Source organism: Globicephala melas, chromosome 8 (assembly GCF_963455315.2).
Source record: "Globicephala melas chromosome 8, mGloMel1.2, whole genome shotgun sequence".
NCBI lineage: Eukaryota > Metazoa > Chordata > Mammalia > Artiodactyla > Delphinidae > Globicephala > Globicephala melas.
The window spans coordinates 11,006,554-11,032,885 of NC_083321.1; the positions used below are offsets into that span (position 1 = coordinate 11,006,554).

At 48.8% G+C, this 26,332-nt stretch overlaps 2 protein-coding genes across 2 annotated transcripts in view; one reads left to right on the forward strand and one right to left on the reverse strand.

The window, feature by feature from the left end:
- The first annotated feature begins 928 nt into the window (after nucleotides 1-928).
- MPEG1 (macrophage expressed 1) lies at nucleotides 929-4,317 on the forward strand. The gene has a single exon (XM_030849300.2). The coding sequence runs from the start codon at nucleotides 980-982 to the stop codon at nucleotides 3,131-3,133; it is 2,154 nt and encodes a 717-aa protein (XP_030705160.1). The 5' UTR covers nucleotides 929-979; the 3' UTR covers nucleotides 3,134-4,317.
- Nucleotides 4,318-5,538: 1,221 nt separating this feature from the next.
- The window catches only part of DTX4 (deltex E3 ubiquitin ligase 4), a 34,027-nt gene continuing 13,233 nt past the window's right edge, over nucleotides 5,539-26,332 (reverse strand). The window contains exons 3-9 of the mRNA XM_030849293.2: nucleotides 23,779-23,840; nucleotides 23,287-23,448; nucleotides 20,795-20,856; nucleotides 19,720-19,872; nucleotides 17,447-17,608; nucleotides 12,521-12,610; nucleotides 5,539-9,363 (exon numbers count right to left, since the gene is read on the reverse strand). Of these exons, the coding sequence (XP_030705153.1) occupies nucleotides 9,130-9,363; nucleotides 12,521-12,610; nucleotides 17,447-17,608; nucleotides 19,720-19,872; nucleotides 20,795-20,856; nucleotides 23,287-23,448; nucleotides 23,779-23,840 (925 nt within the window). The 3' untranslated portion in view covers nucleotides 5,539-9,129. The remainder of the gene's footprint in view (nucleotides 9,364-12,520; nucleotides 12,611-17,446; nucleotides 17,609-19,719; nucleotides 19,873-20,794; nucleotides 20,857-23,286; nucleotides 23,449-23,778; nucleotides 23,841-26,332) is intronic.

The window sequence follows — 26,332 nt, forward strand, 5'->3', positions numbered from 1 at the left end:
GAAAACACTTGTCAGCTGCATCAGTGACAATCTGTGGTAATTCAGTTGCTTGAAACCTTCTTTCCAGAATGCATACAGGTGACCTGTACATTGAACCATGACTTTTTCAGTCTCAGCACTGCCTCCGTTTCACGGTATGGTTTACGGAGCCATAAGGGTGAAACTGGGAGTTTCCATTAACTCCTCTGGATTCCCTGGTTCCCACTAAGTGTACTAGTTGTCCCACAGAATTGACAGAGCTGGGCTTCAGTTAAACCTCGTTCTAGATCAATGGGCCTGGAAACACTGCTCTGAATTATGGGGTTTAATAGACTTAGCATTAGCGTACAGAAACAAATTCAGGAAATTATCTTCTCCTAATAATATAATAAATGAATTGTTGCTCTAAAAAATTGAGTAATGAAGAGCCCCATTCATTTTTACGCACCTATCCTGGTTACATGCACTTAACAATGGAATGAAAAAATTAAAGTTATAGTAGTAGGTACCAGCTTATTGCCAACTGTACACACAGGAAAAGGAAACTGGTATTGAAGTCCCAGGAGAGAGTAGTCAGGGAAAAGCTGAAACATCAAGAGAGGGAACAAAACCAAAGCTTTCTTTCAAAGCTAGAAAACTCTCCTGGGGGTAACAGCAAAGTGTGTGGTTACAGTTTTTCTGAGTGCCCACTGCTGCTGCAGAGTAACCAGCCCTGGGGGAGGTGGGGGGCAGTTAGGGTAGTTAACTGGTAAGGGTATAGGGCTAAGTTTGCATATCTAGTACAACACAACTTTTTCAAAGTCCCGATTGACCTTAATATTCCAATCGACTCTCATTTTCCCATTTTGCGATTAGATTAGCCTAAAGAGGAACTAGTGGCTTTAGGAGAACTGCTGAACTTTCTGTTTCAGCCACGGCTTTCTTTCCCATCAGCTCAGTCTGCCCCAAGCTTGCTGGCTGCTACTTGGTGCTAGTGTGTCAGGCTGGGGCTATCTGAGCCATGAACAGCGTAAGGGGTGCCGTGCTTATCTGGGCAGTGGCAGCATGGGCTAAAATGAACAAACCTCTGGGAGACACAGATGAGGATGGATTTCAAAAATGCAAGAATGCCTTAAAACTACCTGTTCTGGCAGTCTTACCTGGAGGCGGCTGGGATAACCTGCGGAATGTGGACATGGGACGGGTGATGAACTTGACTTACACCTACTGCAGGACCACAGAGGATGGACAGTACATCGTCCCTGATGAGGTCTTTACCATTCCCCAGAAAGAGAGCAACCTGGAGATGAACTCAAAAATCCTGGAGTCCTGGGAGAATTACCAGAGTAGCACCTCCTACTCCATCAACATGGAGCTGTCCCTTTTTTCCAAAGTCAACGGCAAGTTCTCGCCTGAGTTCCAGAGGATGAAGACCCTTCAGGTGAAGGACCAAGCTGTAACTACCCAGGTTCAGGTAAGAAACCTGGTCTACACAGTCAAAATCAACCCAGATGCAGAGCTAAGCTGGGGGTTTAAGAAGGAGCTCATGGACATCTCTGAGCGTCTGGAGAAAAACCAGACGCGGATGGCCACCTACTTGGCGGAACTGCTGGTCCTCAACTATGGTACCCATGTCATCACCAGTGTGGATGCAGGGGCTGCTCTCATTCAGGAGGACCACATCAGATCTTCCTTGCTCCAGGACAGCCAGAACAGCCGCAGTGCAGTGACAGCGTCCGCTGGAATCACCTTCCTAAACATCGTGAACTTCAAATTTGAGGAGAACCACACCTCACAGAACGCCTTCACCAAGAGCTACCTCTCCAACCGAACCGACTCCAGGGTGCAGAGCATTGGAGGGCTTCCTTTTTACCCAGGCATCACCCTCCAGACCTGGCAGCAGGGCATCACCAACCACCTGGTGGCCATGGACCGAGCTGGCCTGCCTCTGTATTTCTTCATCAACCCTGACAGGCTGCCTGACTTGCCAGGACCCTTGGTGAAAAAGCTGTCTAACACAGTGGAAACTGCCGTGAGACGCTATTACACGTTCAACACCTACCCCGGCTGCACAGATGTCAACTCGCCCAACTTCAATTTCCAGGCCAACATGGATGATGGCTCTTGCGAGGGGAAGATGACCAATTTCTCCTTTGGCGGGGTTTACCAGGAATGCACCCAGTTCTCAGGGAATGAGGTTGTCCAACTCTGCCGAAACTTGGAGCAGAAGAATCCACTCACTGGCAATTTCTCCTGCCCCTCTGGCTACACCCCAGTCCAGCTGCTCTCCCAGACCCACGAGGAGGGTTACAACCACCTGGAGTGTTCCCGGAAGTGTACCCTCCTTATCTTCTGCAAGACGGTGTGTGAAGATGTCTTCCGGGTGGCCAAAGCAGAATTTAGGGCTCTTTGGTGCGTGGCCAGTGGCCAAGTACCTGAAAACTCAGGACTACTCTTTGGCGGCCTCTTCAGCGATAAGAGCATCAACCCTTTGACAAATGCACAGTCATGCCCAGCTGGCTACTTTCCGCTGAGACTTTTTGAAAACCTCAAGGTATGTGCCTCTCAGGACTATGAGTTGGGATATAGGTTTTCCGTCCCGTTTGGCGGGTTCTTCAGCTGTGCAGTCGGGAACCCCTTGGTGGACTCTGTCATGTACAAAGATTTAGGGGCACCTTCTCTAAAAAAGTGTCCGGGGGGTTTCAGCCAACACCTAGCCCTCATCAGTGACGGGTGCCAAGTGTCTTACTGCGTCAAAGCCGGGCTTTTTACAGGAGGGTCTCTGCCTCCCGTCAGGCTCCCACCTTACACCCAACCACCCCTCATGAGTCAGGCTGCCACCAACACTGTCCTAGTGACTAATCTTGAGACTGCAAGCTCCTGGATTAAAGATTCCCAGACCCACCAGTGGAGGCTCGGGGAGCCTCTTGAGCTCCGCAGGGCCATGAAGGTCATCCATGGGGATGGTAGTGGTCTGTCTGGAGGGGCGGCAGCTGGGGTCACACTGGGGATCACCACCGTCCTGGCAGCTGTCATTGCCCTGGCCATCTACGGCACCCGGAAGTACAAGAAGAGGGGATACCAGGCGGTCCAAGACGAGAGGCAGAGTTTGGTTACAGACACGGCTGTGAATGGAGATGCCCTTGACCAAGAACAGGTGCAGAGTCCAGCCTAGGCTCTCCCAGGAAACTATTTCTCTCGTCTCCGGCCAGAGCTTCAAACATGTCTTTCATTTTTTCTTTCCACTTCTGCTTTCCTAAGTATTGATGTGGTAAATGCAACAAAAGGCAGGTATAACTTTGGAACTTTCTTAGGTCTTTGGGCCAGAAAATGAATAGAGCTACGTGGACAAAATTGTGGGAGAAGTTGGAGAACAGTTGTGACTTTTTAAGCAAAGGTCCTCCTGGAGCCTAAAACACTAGGGAGGTGTCTTTTCTCTACCTGCGTCAGTAAGTATCTTCACCTGAATGCCCATGTGTAAAAAGAGAGGAGGGAGAATGTTGATATTTGAATCTGAAGACGCGTTTAATCTGAGGTCAGCCATGGTTTCCAATTCATGAGCTCTAAGAATTTATGCCTTTACGTGTTACCCTCCCACTATTTTGTGTTTTTAAAAAGCTGTCTGGATTTCATACTCCTGGAGGCGGACAGAGCCCCCAGAAGACACAGGAGGTCCTGCTTGACTATTGCTTTTCAGCTTTGAGGGCTCTGAATTGATGAACTGTGTCATCTCCTCTGGGTCCTCTCAACATCATCTGAACCGAGAGATGGTGCCTATACTAGGCCCACTTTCTCCACCTTCACCACAGTTAAGACTTACAGAGACCAGGCCACTCTTGGACTTCAGACTAGGGTCATAAAGTCCTCAGAAAACATTTTAACATATAAACTTCTATTAAGAGGCCAAGGGAGAAGGGATGGTTTGGAGACCAGGAGTGAGTGAAGAAAGGGTAAAAACTAGGAAAGATTCTGGTGCTCATGGGAAATTGAAATTCTTACCCACAGCCAACTACTTGGTTTTGTCCTCTTAGCTCATCATAAATGGGCAAAGAAAGGAGCTGCAGGTTTGGATAGATCAAGCATTACCATCTCATTTTCTGTTACCAAGGTACAATCCCTTTCTCTTCCATGGATGGCCATCCCCCCTTCAGGTCGTCCCCATCACATGCACACACACCCTCAAACACACACACACCACCTTCCAACAAGAAGTCTGCATTTTTCTGGGGGTGGGAGACAAGAAAAACATAAGAAGTCAAAGTAAGCCCATACCTAAGTATCACTTCATCCCTAAAACCTAAACAGAGTAAAAATTACCAATTAGGTACCCTACCCTTATTTTTTTTTTTCCAGCAGAAAGGGGGTTGACATGATCAAATCAATTCTTTTAAATGAAACGAAAAAGCCATCCAACGTCATTTGTGACACATTTATTTCAGTTCCAGGCTGACTTCCCCGGGTCATGTAGCATGATACACGATTGTTACTTGGAAGTTGGCGCTTTGCCCAATTTAAAAACAGTGTCACCTAATTGTAATTATTAGGGTGAATCTGTTAATATTCTTCTGCAACATTTTTTAGTTACATATTTCCTCACCAAATCAAATGTCATTGCTGAGTTATCTTTTATGAAGGATAATTTGTCCTCATTAACATTCACAGTCAAGAGTTTAGGCTTATATTAGGTCCTCCTTCGGAGTAGCTTGAAGCATCCCAGACTGTGGGGAGATGGGAGGGGGCGTCACACATTCACCTCTCACTGTGCTACAGGGAAGTGATTCACAGAATTTGAGTCGTGCTCTCAGCCAGAGACATCGATTTCTACAACCTCTCTACCAAACCCCTGCTTCTTAAGCATTAAAATGTTCTCCTTAAGCTCTGGGTGTTTTGTGGGTATGTTTCAGCCAAGCTAACCACTTTCCTGCCAATACTGACTTCCCCGTGAATTCTTTGAAGATTACTGAGTCAGAGAGACCAAGTATAGCTAAAGCCTCCCAGACTTTTTTTTTAAAGAAGATGTTGGGGGTAGGAGTTTATTCATTAATTTATTTATTTTTGCTGTGTTGCGTCTTTCGTTTCTGTGCGAGGGCTTTCTCTAATTGTGGCAAGCGGGGGCCACTCTTCATCGCGGTGCGCGGGCCTCTCACTATCGCAGCCTCTCTTGTTGCGGAGCACAGGCTCCAGACGCGCAGGCTCAGTAGTTGTGGCTCACGGGCCTAGTTGCTCCGCGGCATGTGGGATCTTCCCAGACCAGGGCTCGAACCCGTGTCCCCTGCATTAGCAGGCAGATTCTCAACTTCACCAACTTATATTTCTAAAAACGTTGCACATAAATATGCGTCCAAATGTGTACTTAAGGAATACTCTGTTCGACTGTTCCTCCACAGGAAATCAGAATGAGGGAGTCTGTGGCGTACAGTCATCAATTCACTTTACAAATCAGAACCTCCCTGCGGGGTTCACAGGCTCCGTTTTCAGAATCCTGCTTTCCTGACCGGCTAGCTCAGGCTGGCATCTGTGGAAACACAAACCACACTCCACAGACGATCAGAAATAGAGACACATTTGGGTGACAAAGGCGGCTTTGCAATTGCATTTTATTTTTGTGATCTCATTTGTATCGAGATGATCAATACTAAACATGTATTTGAAAAACAACAGCCTGTAAACTATTGAAACATACACGATAGTGTAGTCAGGTGAAGGGAACTTTAAGAAGCAAACGTTCATGGCTTTTAAGACGGTCTTTCCCCCGCAGTTTCACTTACGTACTTCCCCTGTCACATGGTCTGTTCCTTTAGAGGAACAAGAAATCAAGCTAGGTAACTTGGTCAAACGTGCGGGTAGAAAAGATGTGAAAAAATTAGAAAAAGGGACTCTCCCGCTCAGTGGAAGGGCTTGTGGTTGCTTACGGACTGAGGGAGGTCACCCCAATGCCTCACAGGCCGGTGTACTGGTCTACAGAAAGCAGGTTGACGGCAATTTTGTGGTTGTTCATTTACCATTTATTGTTCTGCACATACACCTCATGAGCACCAGGTGGCGATGTCCTCTCACAGAGCAACACCAAGGACGTCAAAAGACGCTGGTTTCAAACAATGATTTGCGACAGGACATTCACCTGCCCTCTCCCAGACCCACCTTCTCCCCACTCCCCATCAATGTCAGTGGCCACAAACAAGGAAAGAGGACAGGGTCCTTTCTTGTACCACACGGGACCTTGCCCCAATCCTCTCACGCCCACAACAGTGCAATACCAGGACGAGCACTTTTGACCAAGTATAAAACCACAGAGAAGTCCAAGCTTTACAAATGGGGGACGAAAACACAAAGGCACACACAACTACACATACACAATTCATCTTTTAAGGGATGAGCATATAACAAGGTTTGTCTCCAATCCCACGTGTCATCCCTGGAGACTCAGGAAGGGAGAAACTAGGCTGCTGGTGCTAAGACCATGAAAGGAAAGGCATGAAATTCCCTGCACGGGGCAGGGAACACAGCAGGGCTTCCGCTGGGAGAACTTCCTGTGTCAAAGGGATGGACGCACAGGGCCTCTGCTGGAGGGGGTTCTCACCGAACCCGAGACTGTACCTTTCCCGGTTGGCACAAGAGAGAGGGCAAAGGAATGCCTCCCGCCTTGCCTGACACAGTGTTAGAAAGGAAGTTGAAGATTCCTTCTTCTGAGAAGGTCCCACAAATAGAGCAGCATGAGGATGAGGTAGTCCCTACTGTGCATCCTTAGAGAGCAAGAGACACGGGGCGCCGATACCATCAGCGCCCTGGGGGGGAAGGCTTGAAGGTATGAAGATGAACTCTCAAAGGGGTATTGCCCCTGGCACACTGCCTGCCTTACATGTTCCCTGCATCCTCTTTCTGCTCCTGGCCGCCCCCTTCTCCACCCACACCTTCTTCTTCCTGATCCAGGGAAATCAATCTCTCCCCATGGCCCTCTGCCGGTTGTCAAAGCATTCTTCTTTCTTTCCCGTCTCCTACTGCACAGCTCTATCTACCCGCCGACGCTCGGTCTGTTTCCTCGTCCCCTGTGGGTGAGGAACCCAGGGGATACTTGACAAGGGTGCTGACTGAAGGTAGGGATGGTACGAGGCTTATAACGTGGCTCATCTCTGGCACGGCGTAGCCTTAGCCTGGCAAAGGGCATGGACGTGACATCAAAAGCTGCAGGGACGTCTCTTCCGTTGAGTTCAGATGTTTCCTTCCCCACTGTGGCAGGAAACTGCCCCATGGTGCGGTGAACTCAGGCCCTGGTCTGCTGGTGAGATAAATGACTGATGAGAGAGACTGGAACTCAGCCAGCAGGAGCCATTCCTCCTGTCAGAGCTCCCTCTGCTGGAGCCGATTAACACCCCTATAGCCATTTGGAAAAGGAGGGGAGCGTGACCCAGAAGCTGGGTGACACCCAGGTGAGCCCACTGGCCACCCGACAGTCAAAACGTCTGCAGGCGTTTGGAGCAAGCAGCTCGGAGCCCGCTCTCAGAAAAGCTTGGCTTCTGCTTCTAACTTAAATACCAGTTTTGAAGGTTCTTCCGTTTCCACCTTTCTAGCATCGAAAACCTTCCACATACTATGAAATATATATGCATATATATACGTCAAATCCCCAAACGTGAGGTATATAAAATCAAATTAGAATCCAGAGGAACTTCCCCCAAACACGTAGTTCAAAGAACCCACTTTCAAAGGGAGGGTGGGGTTTCCCTTCTTGGTCCCCCTTCTCTCCTCCCTGACACACAATCCCTTCCTTAACGGGAGCTGAAGGGAATGTCAGGGAGGGGATAGACAGGGTCTTGGGACACAACCCAGACGCAGGTTGGACTGGACCCTAATGTGGCCCCAATCCTGCTGGGAATGGGCTAGGGTCTCCCTCACGCTCTGGGTCATCCTGTAATCGACGAAGGAGGTGAGGGGCCCAGCACCACCTCCGGGCTCTGGTTAGCAAGTGTGCACGGAGACAGAGTGAAGCCCTTGTCGTCTGGCTCAGATCTCATCTTGAAAGAGATATACAAAGGGGTCAGTCCTGCCCTCACCTTACACATCTTCCCAAGCATAGTTCTGTCTTCTTCTGGGTCCAAGTTTCCTATGGGATGGGCTGGCAAAGGGTGAAGAAAGTCAAGGGCCCCCAGCCTGGCTGTTTCATCCCCATCAGAATGGGGGTTTGACATCTTGCAAAACAGAGTGTGAGAACACGACGGGACCCTCCACCAACCTGGCCCAGCAGTGCACACACGCGCACACACGCACATGCACATACACATATATGCACGCACACAGATGGCACAGAGCCCAGCCTGGGCTCCACTCACAGTGACTGGATGAAACTCATGGAATCTTTGAGCCGGTCTGGGATGAGTTGGGAAGAAGGCTATGGGCTCCTCTCCCTGAGGACTGTTCAGATGCTAAGTTGGATGCAGGCTCGGATCTGATCAGAGAGGGGCCGGAGACATCGTGGGATGCGGCCCCAGAGAGGAACCCCAGAGCCTATCCATCTGTATGCCTCTTTGGACAGGTCAAAGGTGGGAGGAGGAGGGAGGGCCCAGAGAAGCCAGGGCGATGATGAGAGCTGAGCCTGCTCCCGGGAGCCTGTGCCACCCTGACCCTCTTGGCGAGACGTGCTTCCTTGCTGTACACCGAGGCACGGATTTCTGACGTCACAGCAGTTTCACGGTTCACCACTTTGCCCCCCAGTCTTGCACAGTGAGAGCCCCTCACCTCCAGCGGAGGAGAGAAAAGCAGAAACTCCGCTCTCGAAGCAGAGTGGAAGCAGCAAGAAACCGGCTGAGGCATGAACCTCCGGCTTCACAAGGCCAGGATAAGGAGTGCCCATACCCTAAGCGTGCTGCCCGCGCCCCCTGCTTAGGGGGGTGAGGGGGGTCCCTGCCTACCCAGCACCGAAAACTCCATGGGAACAGACTGAGGATGGCCCTCATCCCACGTCCCCTTTGCGTTGGATGAGGTTTGTGGATGACACCAACCACCTTATTCATTCTGACTGCTCCCCCCAGCCTGGGGCTGGGAGGGATGGGGGGTGGAGGCAGGACAGGAGGGGAGACAGGGTGTTGGGAGGGCATGGCACCAACTTCCACCTTGACTCTCCCCACTTCCTGACCTGTGGTCCCACGGCCTCTCCCACCCCAAAGCCCCTCCGGTTCAGTCCTTCTCCTGGGCAGTACTGTCCTCAGAAATGCCCTGGGCAGCCAGTTCAGCCAGCACGTTATCCAGGTAATTGGCATCTGGGTAGCCGTGGCCAGTGAGATTAGAGCCAAACTCTGTCTTGTGATGGACCTCATTCCAGATGACGGTATCTGACTCGCCCGTGGTGCTGGACGTACCGATGGCAAAGATGAGACGGCGATCCCAGGCCACAAGCAGCAGCTTCAGGACCTAAGAGAGAAGGCAGGAGATTAGAGTCAGGCATTCGGTGGTGGTCAAAGACTATCCCTTGGGAAGTGGAGAGTCCTCCCAAAGGTCCTAGCCCCTCCTGCATCGTGATACCCTAAGTAGCACAGTGAATAGAAAGGGATTTGCAAATGGAGTCAGGGACCTGCAGGTTAAGTCTTGACTCTGTCGTTGACTAACTGTGTGACCGTGGACAAGTTACATCACCTCTCTGAACTTTCATTTCCTTACTTATAAAACGGCAATGGTACACTTTACCCCTGAAGGTTGTGCGCAACCTAGGGAGTACTATGTGAAAAGCACTTTCACAGTAGTGCTTGGCACACCTACTCAACAAATGCTAGGTGCGAGCATCATAGCTGCATTTTAAAAGCTGGGATCTAGGCATCCAAGGCACTTATGATCTGAGATCTTCTGAGCTATGCCCTCCCCCACTGCCATCACCACCACCTGAATGTGGTATTAATTGATCCACAGCTAAAGTTGTGGAATATCTCTCCAGGGACATGGTGGAAGCGTTTTGACCTCTTCCAGGCTATTTCATATTTATTTTCTCATCTGATCCTCACAGTCACCCTTTGAGGCAGGTCTGGCAGGTACTAATATTATCTCTGTTTTATAGGTGAGCCTCAGAGAGGTGTTAGGGCTTGCAGAATGTTCTAATTCAGCTGCATTAGAAAAATCTTTGTTAAGATGAATGCCTGACACCCTGACCAGCATGAAGAAGGCACCCGATTAAAATGCACTGGGTTCAAAACTGAATGACTATAACCACGGTGCGAGCTGGAGGTGGGGAATCTTAAGAGTAATAAGAGTAGCAGGCTCTGAAACTAAGAGTTACCATTTCCTGAGTGTTTACTTACTAATGCCAGGCACTGGGTCATGTAATGGTTATAATAATTGGCCAAGACAGGATACTCATTATCCCTTCTCTGCAGAAGAGGAAACAGGCTCAGAAGACAAAAGATTTGCCTTGATCACAGCTAGAAAGTGCCAGAGGGGGCCTTGGCTTCAGGACTGCTTGACTTTCCCATCCCTGCTCTCAGTCATGTCTCTGTTGACTCTCAGGTGGGGGTCAGTATAGATTTCACGGAGGAGGCTGCTTCTGAGCTGATCTCAGAGAGAGGGGAGGATGTGAGGTATATTAATAGAGTAGGACGTAGAGACACTGGAAACACATATCATCCAAGGCACGGATAATTGAGATTGCTGCCACCACGCTGGGCATGTTACAAACGCGACCTTCATTTAATTCTTACAACATCCTGTCCGTACAGCTAGAAGCGATCACCATTCTTTTATAGATTAAGTCAACTTCACGTCAGTTCCCACAGCTGGTAAACGGCAGAACTAGGATTTGAACCCAGGCTCGTCTGGCTCCAAAGCCCACGCTCTTATTACTTTGCTCTGCAAAGGAGCCCAAGGTTAGCATCGGGGAACGGCAGACAGGAGGGATAAGGGTGAGGAATTGGCGAGAGGGGACCCACACTGTAGTAGGTCTTGTATATCAAGCAGAGAAGATTGTCCTTGTGAAGAAGGAAGGGAAAGCCATCCTAACAATTTTGTATTGTTTTCTCTCGCTTTATTTCAGTTAAGCAAGGAGAGTGATGCCAGAAACTGTGTTTCAGGATTACTATTCTGGTGACAGATAACTAGGTTGGCGGTGGCAGGATTAGAAAAGGATGCAAGCGGTTTGGAGGGCGGTGCAGGGAGAAATCTGAGCTTCAGGGCCAGAGTCCGAGATGTTCTGTGTCCAGTTTGGTCCCAGGGGTGCCGAGTATGTCATTAACATGAAGAGGGAGGCCTGGCAGAGGAGCAGCTCTCGGCAAGAGGATTCTAATTTTGACGGCAGGACTTGATGGTGGAGACGTTTAGCCAGCTTTAGCCAGCAGTTGGAGCTGTAGATCTCGAGCGTAGAGACGTGGCTTTTCAGGGTGAACAGGTATCAGGACTGGCCCTGCCTCCTAATCTGGGGACACTGAACTGGGCACCTCTTCAGGATGACATGGTTGATTCTCTTATGGTCCCGAACTATCTGATTCTTCCCCTCTGAGAGACTACAGCCACACTCTTTGCTATGAGCCACACTCTTTGCCAAGGGGTCTCTCTGTAGGCAGGGCACCAGCTCCTTGTCTGGCTTGTCCGTGACTTGCTGGGGCCTATGAAAGGTGAGTGGGAGTAACAAGCTTCCAGGAGCAGCTTTAATGGGATTGTACACTCCTGCTTGGATTCTCTCTTGGGAATCTGCCTCATTCCATGGGAAGGGGATGGGCCACGGAAGGGCTGCTCCTTTGACCTGGATTCCAGAACAGGAAGCCACATGGAGCAGATGAAAGCTGACCCACAGCAGCAACTGAGACACAGCCACTCACATGCAAAGTACATGAGAAATAAACAGTGGTTGAAGGAAGCCACTGAGATTTAGGGGTTGTTTGTTACGCAGCGTGACCTAGAGAAAGCTAACAAAGGCACACCTCTTGTTCAATAAATCAACGGTTCTCTTCACTTTTGAGATCAGGGAATGTTTTGAAAATCCAATGATTTTCTGGCCTTATCCACAGGAAAATGAACATGAAATTTTAATTCTAATTTTAGAGTTCATAGAACTGCTGAAGTCTCACCGGGAATCACTAAGAATCCAGAAACCCAGTGATTTTTCCCTCTACCCTTTTGGGGAAAATCAAAGTATTCATTAAAAAATAAATAAGCAAATAAAATTCCACAAATTAAGATCCCTGCCCCAGAGCAGTGCTTCTCAAGCTTTCATACGCTGTCAGGTCGCTTGGGATCTTGTTAAAATGAAGTAGGTCCTAAGGTTCTGCATTTATATCAAACTCTTAGGTCTTGTCACTGGTGCTGGTCCCAGGATCTGCCATTAGACAGCAAAGCTCTAGAGGAAGGATCCTAAAATAGATGAATTATTGCCAGTAAAATCCAGGAGAGGAAAAAGCCAAAAGCCCAGGTCCCACCACCCCGCAAAAATAAAATTCTGAACATATCCATCCTACCTCTAGTTGACTTGACTATGACTTTGCTACGTGGGCATCTAGAGTTACAAGAGACCCAGTTCTGTTTAGGGAGCAAACTTGAGGCCCTAAGAGACAAGAAAATTCCCCAGCCCTTCGCTGAAACCTGCTCTCACCTTTCTCCCCTTCTCGCTGTCTGGAAGGTAACAGTGTCGTGGGAAGCCACGGGCGCTGAAACTTTTCCCAGGATTTGGGTGTTCTGGCCCCTGAAAGCAAAAAAAAAAAAAAAAAGAGAGCAAAGAGCATTTTTCAAAATCTTTTGGATGCAGGGGGTGCAGGCTGTGATTGATTCAAATAATGATGAATACTAATGGCCGCAGAGTCTAGACAGAGAACAGACCCAAACAGCGGTGGGAGTAGCGGTTTAACACATACTCGAGTTCTTGGACCTGGCTGTGGACGCAGAGCTGCTGCCTCCCAGCTGTGTTAGCTGGAGCTGCTCTTCCTCGGGGTGTTAATTCCCCACCCCTTAAATAAGGAAGATGTGGGACGGTTATGAATGTTAAGGCGCACGTTCAGAGCTCAGCAGCTGTTTATCACCCTCATCATCATCTATTCTGGCTCTTTTGTTTTACAAAAGAGGAAAACTGCAGCCCCAGAGGTTAAATGACTTCCGTTATGGTAATGGCTTTGCCAAATCGTAAGCCCAGGTTTCCTGAAGCATACTCTGGACTTTTTTAACCTCTAAACTACTCAGGATAACATAAGTGCCTGTGAGCTTTGAGCCAAGAGCCGTGCGATCAGAATCATCTGAATGATTCTTGGGGATTTTCTCCTTCGTCCTCATGGGTTTTGGTTTGTTGTCTTATTTAACAATATACGTTGGCATATTCACGACTAAAACTCTTCTGACGTTTCAACTGTCATCATCCAATACCCCTATTAAGCAAGCGGTCTCAAGCCACCAGGTGGGAAAGAAACTGAAGCAGAATTTAGCCAAAAACAAGGCTTCCTAATCAGGGTTCAGATTGGTCTGCAGGTCCCTTTGAGAAGCTCATGAAAAATGAGGGATTTTCTCCCAGTAACAATGCACGTATTTTCCCCCTACACACAATATCTACAATTTCTGAGCACCCCTGGCCCCCCTCAGAGTCTGTGAAACCCTGTTTTAAAATCCCGTCTAGATGAAGCCGATATAATATTGATAATTCCACACAGCTCCTGGTACAAGCTCTCACACCGTAGATCAGTAACCGCATCCTGGCTGAACAAACAAATGAGCGAGTGAATGCAGGAATGAATGAATGAGTGACAAAACTTCAAGAAAACACAGATTTTCCATTTTCTCTTACTATGGACGACAGTTCCAAAATGATTGAAAAATTATGGGATTAAAACAATCTTTTTTAATAGCGTGTTCCGGATCAGGCATGATTTTGCAAACTGAACAGCATGACGAGTACAGTGGAGTCTCAGAGAAGGGAAAGATCACAGAAAACGGAAAGAGGCAACAGTGGCTTCTGGGAGCCGCGGGACTTGAAGGTTCTGAATTTGACATTCTCATGAAATCACATTTACAACATTCCCACGGCCACGGCTGTTTCTAAGCCAGGCTGGACAACTGATGGCCAATTCTCACCACGGTTCTGCCCGCTCCTCTCCTGCCCGGGACTTGCCTGCTATGCGGCCAACACAGACACCTGCTTGGCCAGCCCAGCAAGGCTGTGTGCTCCCCGCACGGTGCTAAGCTCAGCAGTCACGACTCTGCCTTGGTCCCGCTCAGAGTTTCTCCCCCAGAGAATCATCGTCTGCAGGGAAGGCAGAGCTTACAGGGCCTCACTCCTCATGAAAGCCCAAGCCTGTGTGGTCCCTGGGGTCTCCAGGAAGGGACTTTGCCCTGAGGGTTCTGCTACCGACTCTCACGGGTGGTCTACGGAACGGCTGTAAGGACAGTGCAAGGATGCATTTTCTTTGACACAAGCTTGGGCTTTCCTAGGGGAGCCATGGCACCTCCAGAGGCAGCAGGCGGGCACCTCTACACCCTAGTGCAGGCTCCCCGTTCTTTGGTCCTGGAGTCCGGGAACAAAGAACATCCTCCAAAGTGGTTGCCCCACCCCGACGTTGCCCACGTCAGTCTGTCCTACTTCCCCCCGAGGCCATTTGGCTGTTTCTCGGGACTCCCGTACTCTCATTCTTGGCCCTATTATACCCTCCCTGGCAGCCCTAGAATCAACCCAGAAGTCTCACTTGCCCTCACATCCAACCATATCTCCCTGGTCCCGGCCCCTCCCTTTTTCATGACTGGAAGCCAAATTATCACAGTGGTCTCCTAACTGGTCTGTCAGGTCACCCCCGACTCTTTTGCCAGACTGGCCTTCCTAAAGCAGCTTCCCAATCACACGACTTTCCATAATCCTAACCAACGCCCGACCACCTTGAGGGACGCCCCGCCACCAGCCTGTCAAGGAGAACCCACAGCCTTCACCCTGGTGTTGAAGGCCTCCTGACCTGGCCACAGTCCCCTTTCTCTGCCCGCTCTCTCACATCCTCCTTACTCCCTCCTCCTGTCACCTACTTTGGCAAATCTTAACCCAAATTAAACTCTTCCTTATGGGCCTTCCACACCCCCCTTTCTCTCCCTTGGCAACTCTGTTGTGTCCTCCAACTAAAAACACTCTCCTCCATTTCTTCATGTCTTTCCTCTGCTACTGCCCCCAGAAAGTCTCCTCCAACCCTCCAGACGGACAGACGTAGGCCCTGTTCCTTACCCTGACATGTAAGATACTCATTAATGATGGAGACCAGGTACTGAGCACCTTGGTTCTGTACCCTGGACCACAATATGCACATATAAACATTATCACCCATCTTTACAAAACCCCCACACATTAGCTTCCCGGATGTGCAGATAAAGCAACAGGGCTCAGGAAGGTCAAGTGGTCAAGGTCCCCAGATCACCAGCTCAGGAGGAATCAGCCAGGAATTGGAAGCCAGGTCCTGTCAGACTTTGAAGCCCTGTGTTGTCTGTCCGTCCTTCTTCCCAAAGCTTGTATCAGTGGTGCACATCAGTGTTTACTCTATAGTTTAGTGATGTGTATTTATTTCTGCCTGACTGGTTGATACGTCCTTCAAAGAAGAACCATGTTTTTGAATTCAATTTTTTACAGGCTATTACATCTCCCTGTTTTATTTCTTCCTTATGTCACTAGAAGGGGGACTTCAGGGAAGCAAGGACTGTGTCTGTTTTGCTCACCATTCTTTCTCTAGCATCTAGAACACGTCTGGTCCCCTGTCCACACTCAAATATGTGTTAAACAAAAGACAAAATGGAGGAAGGCAAGGAGGAAGGAGGAAAGGAAGGTAAACTGATAAATATTTGTTAAACAAATGAATCCAGTGAACACCCTAAACATCTAGAAAAAGCTTCAACGTGTGAAGGAAGGGACACGTTTGTGTTTACTGCCAGGAAAATTGTTCAATTTGTTCCTTAGGGCTGTCTTTTGAAGAATCACAAGAAATGTCCACAAAAGTCAAGGACTATCTATCAAATTACAAATGCAAATACCATTTGACAAAAAAAAAAAATCCACTTCTAGAAAATTATTCTACAGATATACTCACATGCGTGCAGGGTTATTCATGACAGCATTTTGTTGTAGCAAAAGATTGGAAACAATCCATGTGCCCATCAAATGGAGATGGCTGAATATAAATTATGGTACATTTATACAAGGGATGATTATGCAAAGCTAAGAAAGAATGTGGAAGTTCTCTCTATACTGACATGGAAAGATCTACAGACTATATCATTCATTGAAAATGCAGGGTGCGTCCACGTCCTGGCTATGGTAAATAGTGTTGCAATGAACATTGTGGTACATGTGGGAAGCAGCAACATAGGGAGATCAGCTCGGTGCTTCCACGACCTAGAGGCGTGGGCTGGGGAGGATGGGAGGGAGGCTCAAGAGGGAGGGGACCTAGGGACATGTGTACGCATACGGCTGATTCACTTTGTTGTACGACAGAAACTAGCACAGCATTGTGAAGCAGTTATACTCCAATAAAGATCTATAAAAAAAAGAAAGAGAGTGCAGGGTGCAGAGCAATATGTCTGATATGTCACCCTTTGTGTGAAGATGGGAGGAGTGGATGAAATCTTTGTTGCAAATGCACAAAGAACCCTGAAAGGATATATAAGAAAGTGAGAACAGTGGCAGAGAGTCGGGGAGGGTGAGACTGGGTAGACGGGGGACCAGAGTGGGAAGGAGACTTTTCATAGCATAACATTGTCTTAGCAGCTCTGGCTGCTATAAGAAAATAACATAAACTGGGTGGTTTGTAAACAACAGAAATTCATTTTTCACAGTTCTAGAGTCTGGGAAGTTCCAGATCAAGGTGTCGGCTGATTCAGTGTCTGGTGAGACACCACCACATAAATTGTTTTGTTTCACAGGTTCACAGCTGGAGAGGAATTGGCCTCAGAATGAATTCTACCTTGAGTCTCATCCTATCTAATGTAGATGATATTTAGATAAGACTTTGGACTGAAACTTTAAAGTGGGTGCTGGAATGTGTTAAGACTTGGGGGCTATTGGAATGGAATGAATGTATTTTGTGTGCAGGAAGGACATGAATTTGGGGAAGCCACGGGTGGAGAGCTGTAGACTGAAAGTCTGGGTCCCCCCCCCCATAAATTATTATGTTGAAATCTAATCCCCAATGTGATGGTATTAGGAGGTGTGTGGGGTCCCTTGGTGGGTGATTAGGTTATGAAGGTGAAGCCATCATGAATGGGGTCAGTATCCTTATAAAAGAGACGCCAGAGAGGCTGCTCGTCCCTTCTGCCACGTGAGGACACAGTAAGAAGACGGTGTACAAACCAGGAGGCAGGCTGCCACCAGACACTGAATCTGCTGGCATCTCAACCTTGAACTTCTCAGCCTCCAGAACAGTGAGAAATAAAGTTCTGTTGTTTAAAAGTCATCCAGTCTGTGGGGTTTTTTGTTTGTTTGTTACAGTAGCTTGAATGGACTGAAGACAAACATTTACCTGCAAACATTTGAACTTTAAATGATAAAGGCCAGTGGCTAAGGTGGGCTCACCTGAATGCCAGGGGGGATGCTGTAGATGATTCGGATGGTCTTGCAGTCTGGGTGGCCAGGCAGAGAGTGGGGAATGAGGTGGTACTCCATCTTCCCTGGAGGCTGGGTGCCTGTCTTCACCCCATAAATGGTCTTACAGGTTGGACACTGCAAACTCCCGTCCTGAAGAGACAAGGTCAGAATAGGAAACAGTTTTAGTAATGACCTTCCCACACAACCCCAAAAGGTACCAGAGATAAAGGGCTGGGGTCAGGGGCAAACTGCACCCAAATGAGTAACAGACCTGAGTTGCCCCCCTGCTTGGCCACTGAGGCCATTGAAAGCTGAAGCTTTCTCCAAAATAAGAGGAGGAAACTTCCACACCAACCCCATGCTCCACGCTAAGGGACATGTAAGAGAGACCCCATCCTTCATAAGGAGACCGGGCTTTGCCCTGCATCTCAGGACTCTGATGGGGGGATGGTGGGGGACTCTGGGTACAGTGACGTGAGGGGTCGTGCTTTCACAGCGGGACCTGGTGACGTGTCTTCTGGAAGGATAGGAGGAGAGCTTGGGAGACAGCCTGGACAGTAAATCCTGTTCCCAGCTTGCAAAAAGAAAGGGAGTGAGGAGAAGGAAAGCGTGGGCAGGAAACAACATGTGTACAAAGTGCTGTCACACAGAGGGGACCAGAGCTCTCCAGGACATCCAGATCTCCTCGGGGAAGACTGGGATCCTCTGCGGGGCTATTTAAGGACGTTTCCATTCAAACTCTACTCATTTAAAGGGACAACTTGTATTCAGGGCAATGGAAGTTACTCCGTGTTATCAAAGGATGGGAATCCAAGGCCAGGGGTCCCACTCTCTGTTCTGGCCTTAACTTGCTTCGTGACCTTGGATGAATCACTCCATCCAATAAATTCTCTCTGGGCCTTTTCACCCCGCTTCTCTGTTAGGAAGATAAAAACTGCGTGCTTCAAAGTATTAGTGCAAAAGAGAATAAAGGATAGTGTCTTCAACATTTTTGAAGCACCACGGAAATAAACGCAGGAGTCCTAGATTATTCTTGAATACAGTTATCAAAAAAGGGAATACATCTTCTAAGAAACCTCTTTAAACCCAAAATAACCTCTTCAAGTGCCAAATCCCGATGAAACCTTTTGTCTTAGGGTCAGGAAATTGGGCAAGGGATACAGACACACGTGGTTCACGAATAATTGAGCTCTCTGAGACAGAGAGAGATCCCAAGATCAGCCCTTCGGGAATTTCAACCACAGGGCTATATTAGGATGAAGGGAAAAAACATACAGCCATAATACAAAGGAGATACTAATTTGAATAACAATGCTAACAGCACCCTATAAAGTAGGGATTGTTTTATCTCCATTTTCCAGATGGAAAATGAAATGTCCGGGAGGTTGAAAATCTTGCCCAAGGCCATTTGGCCACTGAGCCAGGGTTTGAGCTTAGGTCTGCTGCCTTTACTCTTTTCCCACAGCAAGAGAAGTACAGAGCAGCTTCTGAGAGCCAAACATTTTTTTGGGTGAATAAGCGGTTGGAGGATATCACAAAAATCTCAGACTCTGAGGCAATCCAAGCTGGGCCTGGAGAAATGAGTAGAATTCAAATTCATGCAGATGGGGAATGAAGGTTCTTCCAGGCATGGGAGAGAACGTGAGAAAACTCAATGGCTTAGGCATTGTAAGCAGAGAGTTATCATCTGAGGACACTCCCAGATTCCTGGAAACCGGCTCTCTTGGACAAGACAAGCATCACGGACAGCCTTCCCCTCCTCGAACTAGGACCCTAAGGGACTTCCAGTTATACCTTGATAAAATCTTCAGTGCTTTTGAAGGGGCGGTGAAAGGTGTTTTGAAATTGTCCACCGAAAATGAATTGTAACTGAAAATCACTAGCCCTGGGAGAAGGAAGGGTGATGGGAAATCCATCCATGCCAGTATGACTGGATACTAACCCCTGGCCCATCGTCATGGACCACTCCCCCCCGGGACTCTCAGGGACAGAAGTCTATACCTTTCAGACCACCACTCAGTGTGGATACAGGGGGAGAATCGGGTAGCATAGACCAAAAGGAAGGTAAAGACATTTTACCAACATCATAATTTCGTGGAAAACTGATCCTGCTGAGAACAACCAAGTTCATCACTCCTGCTGCCCTGGGATGCCTTTGAGACTCCCCAAGCCACCTGCGTGCCACTCCAATACGGCCTCCACGCTCTCGCACCCCAGGGCCCCCGTGGGAGGTGGCAGCAGCCCCACGGGCTGGCACTAACCTTGTTGCCGTTGTTGTACATGGCGACCAGGCAGTAGATGTGGTAGATGTGGCCGCATCTGGACAGCTTACCCACTAGGTCAGGCTTGACCGTCGGCTGTGGCCCCTTGTAGCCTGAGGGGGCTGTGAGGCGCTCCATACAGATGGTGCAGTCCTGGGGGTGGGAGGGGACAGAGGAAAGAGGACATCAGCTCTCAATCAGCCTAGGAGGCCTAAGCGTCTCCAAGGTGGTTCCCGCGTGATCTCGGAGGTCAGGTGAGCTCTTTATTCTCCTCTTCTAGAAAGCCCACAAACCAGGGTAAACATGCCTTTGGGAATCGAAATAGAATTCTGCCCTGCTCTGCACCACAGAGAAATTCCTGAAACGATTCCTGGTGGTGGTACATGTTCATTTGGGCTGGCCAACAGAATGATAACCTCCTTGGGGGCTGTGACTGACCGTCCCTCCTTGGTATCCTGCAGTGGCTTGTGGCGGAAATCAATGCTTGCTGAGAGACTCACCGACAAGCTTTACTTAAATGGAACATCTGTAAAGGAATTGTATTTGAAGCGTCCTGGAGAGGCTGCTGCTTAAATAAGTCTACAACAGGATTTCTCAACCTTGGCACCATTGACATTCGGGGCCAGATCATTCTTTGCTGTGGGTGCTGTCCTGGGCCTTCCTGGGCATTGTAGGGAGTTTAGCAGCATCTTGGCCTTTGTCTACTGGATACTATCAGCATCCCCTCTCCCCTCCAGTCACATAAAATCACCTCTGGTTGAGAACTGCTGGGACATCAAGCCCCTTTTAAAGTCAGTGCCCATAGCTTATCATACTGCCTTTCTTAAATGCAGACTCTCATGTTAAGGCAGTTTAGAATCAGTCAGCAGTTTGCTGGATGGGGAGGTGGGAGAGGTTAAGCTGCAGCTATCGCTCAGGACCATGAACCTGGGAGCCTGGGCGTCCGCTCTGACCAGCTCTGCACCAGTCAGGACTTAGAAAGAAGCTCCTGCCGCATCCTGTGGAAAACTCCAGCAGAGGAGGTGCTTGTGGGTGACGGAGAAGGTGAGCCCCGCCCTGTCTCCCCTGCAGTTACCTCGTCTGGTGGATGCCGGACTTTCTGCAGATACTTCTTCAGCACCTCTTCTGGGGTTTTACCTGTGGGGACAAGATATTCAGTGGGCCACCAAGACAAGCTGGATGTGCCAGAGAGAGGGGAGTTGTTAACCAGGCTCAAAGCAGAAAAGGCAAGCAATTCATTGCGCAATTGGATTTAAGAACCGAAAGGGAACAGAGTGGTAGAAGATGGAGGGAGGTGGTCTGAGGAGGTGGGAGGTGTTCACATCCGCCTTTATCTCCTTAGGTCACTTCCTTGACAGCCCCCTGCCTAATTTCAACAAACCCACTTTTTAACTGACAGAGGTTGAGTGGGTTTCTCTTCCACATCATCGAAGAGCCTGGACCCGCCCAAACGATGCAATGAGATGACAAATGAAAGCACTCTGCATTGCAGCTCTATTTACAATAGCCCAGAGATGGAAACAACCTAAGTGTCCATCATGGGATGAATGGATAAAGAAGATGTGGCACATATATACAACGGAATATTACTCAGCCATAAAAAGAAATGAAATTGAGTTATTTGTAGTGAGGTGGATGGACCTAGAGTCTGTCCTACAGAGTGAAGTAAGTCAGAAAGAGAAAGACAAATACCGTATGCTAACACATATATATGGAATCTAAGAAAAAAAAATGTCATGAAGAACCTAGGGTTAAGACAGGAATAAAGACACAGACCTACTAGAGAATGGACTTGAGGATATGGGGAGGGGGAAGGGTAAGCTGTGACAAAGCGAGAGAGAGGCATGGACATATATACACTACCAAACGTAAAATAGATAGCTAGTGGGAAGCAGCCGCATAGCACAGGGAGATCAGCTCAGTGCTTTGTGACCGCCTGGAGGGGTGGGATAGGGAAGGTGGGAGGGAGACGCAACAGGGAAGAGATATGGGAACATATGTATATGTATAACTGATTCACTTTGTTATAAAGCAGAAACTAACACACCATTGTAAAGCAATTATACTCCAATAAAGATGTAAAAAAAAAAAAAAGAAAGCACACTGTAAACTGTTACACATTTAAAAGCATTAGGTAGGCTTATGGCATTCCTTTTACAATGTGCTAAGTACTGTCTCAATCGGTAATGTGGAGTCAAAATGCTATTGTTTTTATGGGAAACCAGGAATTTATGACCACAGCTTCAGGACGGTCTTCTTCGGCTGTTGATGGCATGATCACTGCCAGCAGAGGTAGCCCAGCAGTAGGGAAAGGGTGATGCTCTGGGAAGCAATTACCTGAAAGGTGCATTGATTCTGGAATTTTGGGGAGGGGAGGAACTGGACCCCTAAGGCTAGGCATCCTAGCCTAAAGGCAGGGAATGGGATGATACGGACTCACAAAGAGGCATAGAAATTTGAAAAAAGGGTCAGTGCCTCCCTGGGTGACCTTCTTAACGTCTCTAAGATTCTGTTTTCTCACCTAGGAAATGGGCAAGAGCAACCAACCGCTAGCACGTACTGAGAGCGATGCTTTGACAATTAAATGAGCGAACGGGTGTACAGTTCTTTGGCACTTTACCTGCTAAGAGTCTGATATATGCTATTAATAATAACAGGAAGAGTGGGAAAGTGCAAAATCCTGCCGTTTCCTATGAGACTGCAAGCAAGGCAATCAAGTTTATTTAAGCAGAGAGCTTTTGATAGACTGGAAAAGTAGGACAAGGGTTTGAGGAAGTGGATCCTGCAACATTCAAAAGCTGGGATGCAGGTCCTTCCTTCCCACTGCCCTGCTTCTCTTAGAAGAATCAAGCTTCTATTAACTGAAAGCCTAGTGCTTGCCGGGCTAAGTCACAATATACATGTGATCCCACTGAAACTTCATAACAAGTTTGCAAGGTGGGGACTTAGGGGTGACGGTGAAATCATTTAACAACCAATACCAGAGACTAGAGAGACCAGCCACAGAGCTGAAGTGGGGTCCTTGGTGCCCTGATAAGCACAGGTATTTGACCTCCTAGGTGTAGGATGTGAAAAGGGAGAATGGAGCTCCTAAAGGGGGATTTGAGGGGCCAGAGCACCTGGAGTCTACAGAGGGACACAAGACAGTGGTTACTTCCCTAGTGACATGGATGCATTACAGGACATACCTGCTGGGCACCGGTTGTGCCCCTTGTAAAGGTGAGAAAAGAAGAGACTGGGGTCACAAGACTGCAAGGGACAAAGTTGGGATATGAGTCAAGTCTGGGTTCCAATGTCAAAGCGATCTTTCTCTCTAAGGTATTGATATTTTATCTGTGTCCGCATCCTATTTTATATTTCTCAAGGTGTCGCCATCTGATCCATACCTCACCCACTTTGATGTAATCATCAGAACAGGTACTAGGTAGGCCCATTTAGCAGATGCAGAAATTAAGGCACAGAGGGGGAAGGCATGGGTGTGACCCTCAGTGGTGGAGGCAGAGCCAGGGCTGGGAGCCATGTCTGTGACCTCCCCGCCAGGACCCGTTTCGATAAAGAGGCCGATACCTTTCTTGGCTTGTTTCTTGGTGGTCTTGCGGCTTGTGTTGGAAACCCCTGGGATGGACTTTATTTCACTCTTGCTGACGGGGGGTGGGTGGAGGGCCAGCTTTGGTGGCCTGGTGAGACACACAGGCAGCCCTGCCGCACTCATGAGGATCCCAGTGATTCCTGGAAGGGCAAGAGCATGAAAGAAGGACTGGAGAGTCAGCCCCCCCCCCCCAGTAACCTCCTCGCCTCCTTTCCACCAGCATTCTCATAACTCATGGATTCTCTACGTAGCCTCTGCTTTTCTCGGAAACGTATCCATTCCCTCATTTTCAACAGCAAGCTTTGCTTTTCACGATCAATTCTGCCCAAACTCTTCCTGCCCGTCCAACCCAACTCCTCACATCCTCATTTGTCTTAATCAACATCCGAATTCTCTCTCTTTTTACAAATGCTCACTATACCTATTTCATTGCTTTTGTTTTTCTACCTTCAGCCGGGGGCTTCTCTTACCTGCCAAGGCTGGGTTGACAGGACTGGACCCACTTAGGTTCTTCACTGGGACAGTGGGGACCCTGAAAAAGGAGAGAACAGACACATCATGCTTTTGACAAGTGGGACAAAATGGGCCAGTGGTGGGGACCCCAAAACTTCACCCACTGAGGGGTTCCCCTTTCTTACAGGAACTACTTATTCCTACTAAAGATGCAGTAAGTTCTTAGCCCCTCAGCCAGAGCTGATACCTTCAGACCTTGTCAGTCCACTCCACAGAACCTCAAAACTCAGAATGGCCCTGCAGTTCCCTCAGAGTCCCAGGAAGGCCCACACAGCCCTGCCTGAGCTGCCAAAATCCCCCACCCCAGTCCCCCCAGCTCTCTGGCCTCTCCTCAAGTCACTCGCCTCTTTACTGCACTCTAGCTGTTCCTCCTACTGGCCAAGAACTTTCCTGCCTCAGAGCCTTTGCATAGGCTGTTCCCTCTGCCTGAAATGCTGTTCCACCTGACACCTACTTGGTTCCCTCCTACAACTTCTTCAGCCTTGGCTCAAATGTTCCCTTCTCAGTGATATTCCTGAGGCCAGCTTATTTAATACTGCTACCCACCCCTCCATCCCACCCTGAGACTCCCCCCCCCCCCGCAACAAGCCCTCTTACCCTGGTCTTTTTTTTTTTTTTGGCCACGTCCCATGGTTTGTGGGATATTAGTTCCCCAACCGGGAATTGAACCTGGGCCCAGGGCAGTGAAAGTGCTGAGTCCTCACCAGTGGACCGCCAGGGAATTCCCACGTATGATCTTTGAAAATAAGTTGTTGCTTCTTATCTTCCCTCCTAAAATCTAAGCTCTACCAGGGCAAATATCTTTGTCTGTTTCATTCAGAGCCTGACACTAGTAGGCATTCGACAAATATTGGTTGAAGAAATGAAAAAAACATAAAGAAGCAAGTTCAAACTTGGGTGTACAGTCACCTCAGAAGCTTTTGAAAAGACAAAGCCCCTTGCCTGCGTCAGAAGCTCTACCTGTGGGCCAGGAGAATCTGCATTTTGACGAGCTTCTGCCGAGAGGATGCAGAGGCAGCCGATCCCTAGTCTGACATTTGGAAACCATTGCTCTAACAGCTGTCACTTCTCCTTTTCCCTGAGAAGCATAAATCAGGCAGGGCCTCCTCCCTTTTCTGTCCTTCTCCCCAGCAACTTGAGCCAGGATGGAGAGAAGACAGCACAGCTGCCTGGGAAAGTCGAGGCCTCCCACGGTGCTGAATGGAAAAATATGAGACACACGGGGCTAGGTCTTGCACCATCCCCTTGTCACCCAGGCCTCCACAGCTGGGCTTGGAAGGGGATGTGGGCTTGGAGATGGACTGGGTCACCGACGACTCCAGGAGCCAGAGTTTCTGCTATGGGGGTAGGGTGGTGCTGGGAAAGTAGGGGGAGGGGAAAAAGCACTTGTTTATTTGTTATTAATTTATTTGTCAATTCATACTGAGCGCACTTTGTGTTGGATACTCTGCTGTATGCCAGGGACACAGCAGTGAACAAGACAGCCCACAGCCCTTCATCCCTGTGTTAAAATCGCTAACAAGAGTAGAGTCAGGCACTTAATCCCAGGCACCGTCCTACCTGCTCACAGTATATACATCCATCTGACCCTTCCAACAACCTATGCAAGAGGTGTTACTATTATTAACTCCGTTTTAATAGGCAGGGAAGGTGAGACACAGAGAGGTTAAGCAAACTTGACGAAGGTCACACGGCGAAGGATTAGAACCCGGGAAATCTGTCTCCGGAGCCCATTGTTTTAGCCACTCACTAGGCTGTGCTCTTGTGTCTGTGTAATCCTCATCACACCCCATGCTGCAGACAGAAAACACGAAGCTTCAGGTATAAGGAATGAACCCACAACTCAGAGGGGAGGTTGGAATGTCACCTCAAGGCTGAGCCCTGGGTCTGTCTGTCCCCCACGTGCCCAGAAGGATGGGTGCTTGCCTGGCCACGCTGAGTCTTCTGGGGTCTCTGTCCCTTTCCAAGGATGATGACGTGTGCACCAGGGCTGTGAGAAGGATGTGGAAGTAACAAATGTGGGTGTGTTTGTGTCTCAACAGGCCCCCAAAGGCTACTTGTCCTCAGAAACTGTCCCCAGGATAAGTCAAATCCCGATGGGACGAGGTGAAAGCTGAATTCAACACAAAAGAAAGACACCAAGAAAAAGAGGCACAGACTTGATTCCAGACTCTGTAACCTGCCCCACAGGGCCAGGCATGGTATAGCGGATGGGGGGTCAGGGAAATCAGCTTAAAGACCCAGTCCTGCCAGTAACAATGTCCATCAGCTTTTCTGAGCCTCAATTTCCCTGTCTGTAAAACTGTGAAAGTCTTGGGTTGGAAGCTGCAGAGGAGACTTCCTGATGATTTCCCACCCCAGCACCTGGGCATCCAAGGTGCAGTCTCTGCCCTGGGTCCCCCACCTGGGGCCGATTCTCCTCCCGCCTCTCTCTGGGGAGTGGGGGTGGGCAGGGTCCCTCCTCTGCGCCTGGATCCACACCAGGGGGCAGTGGGCGCCACCCAGCCCAGC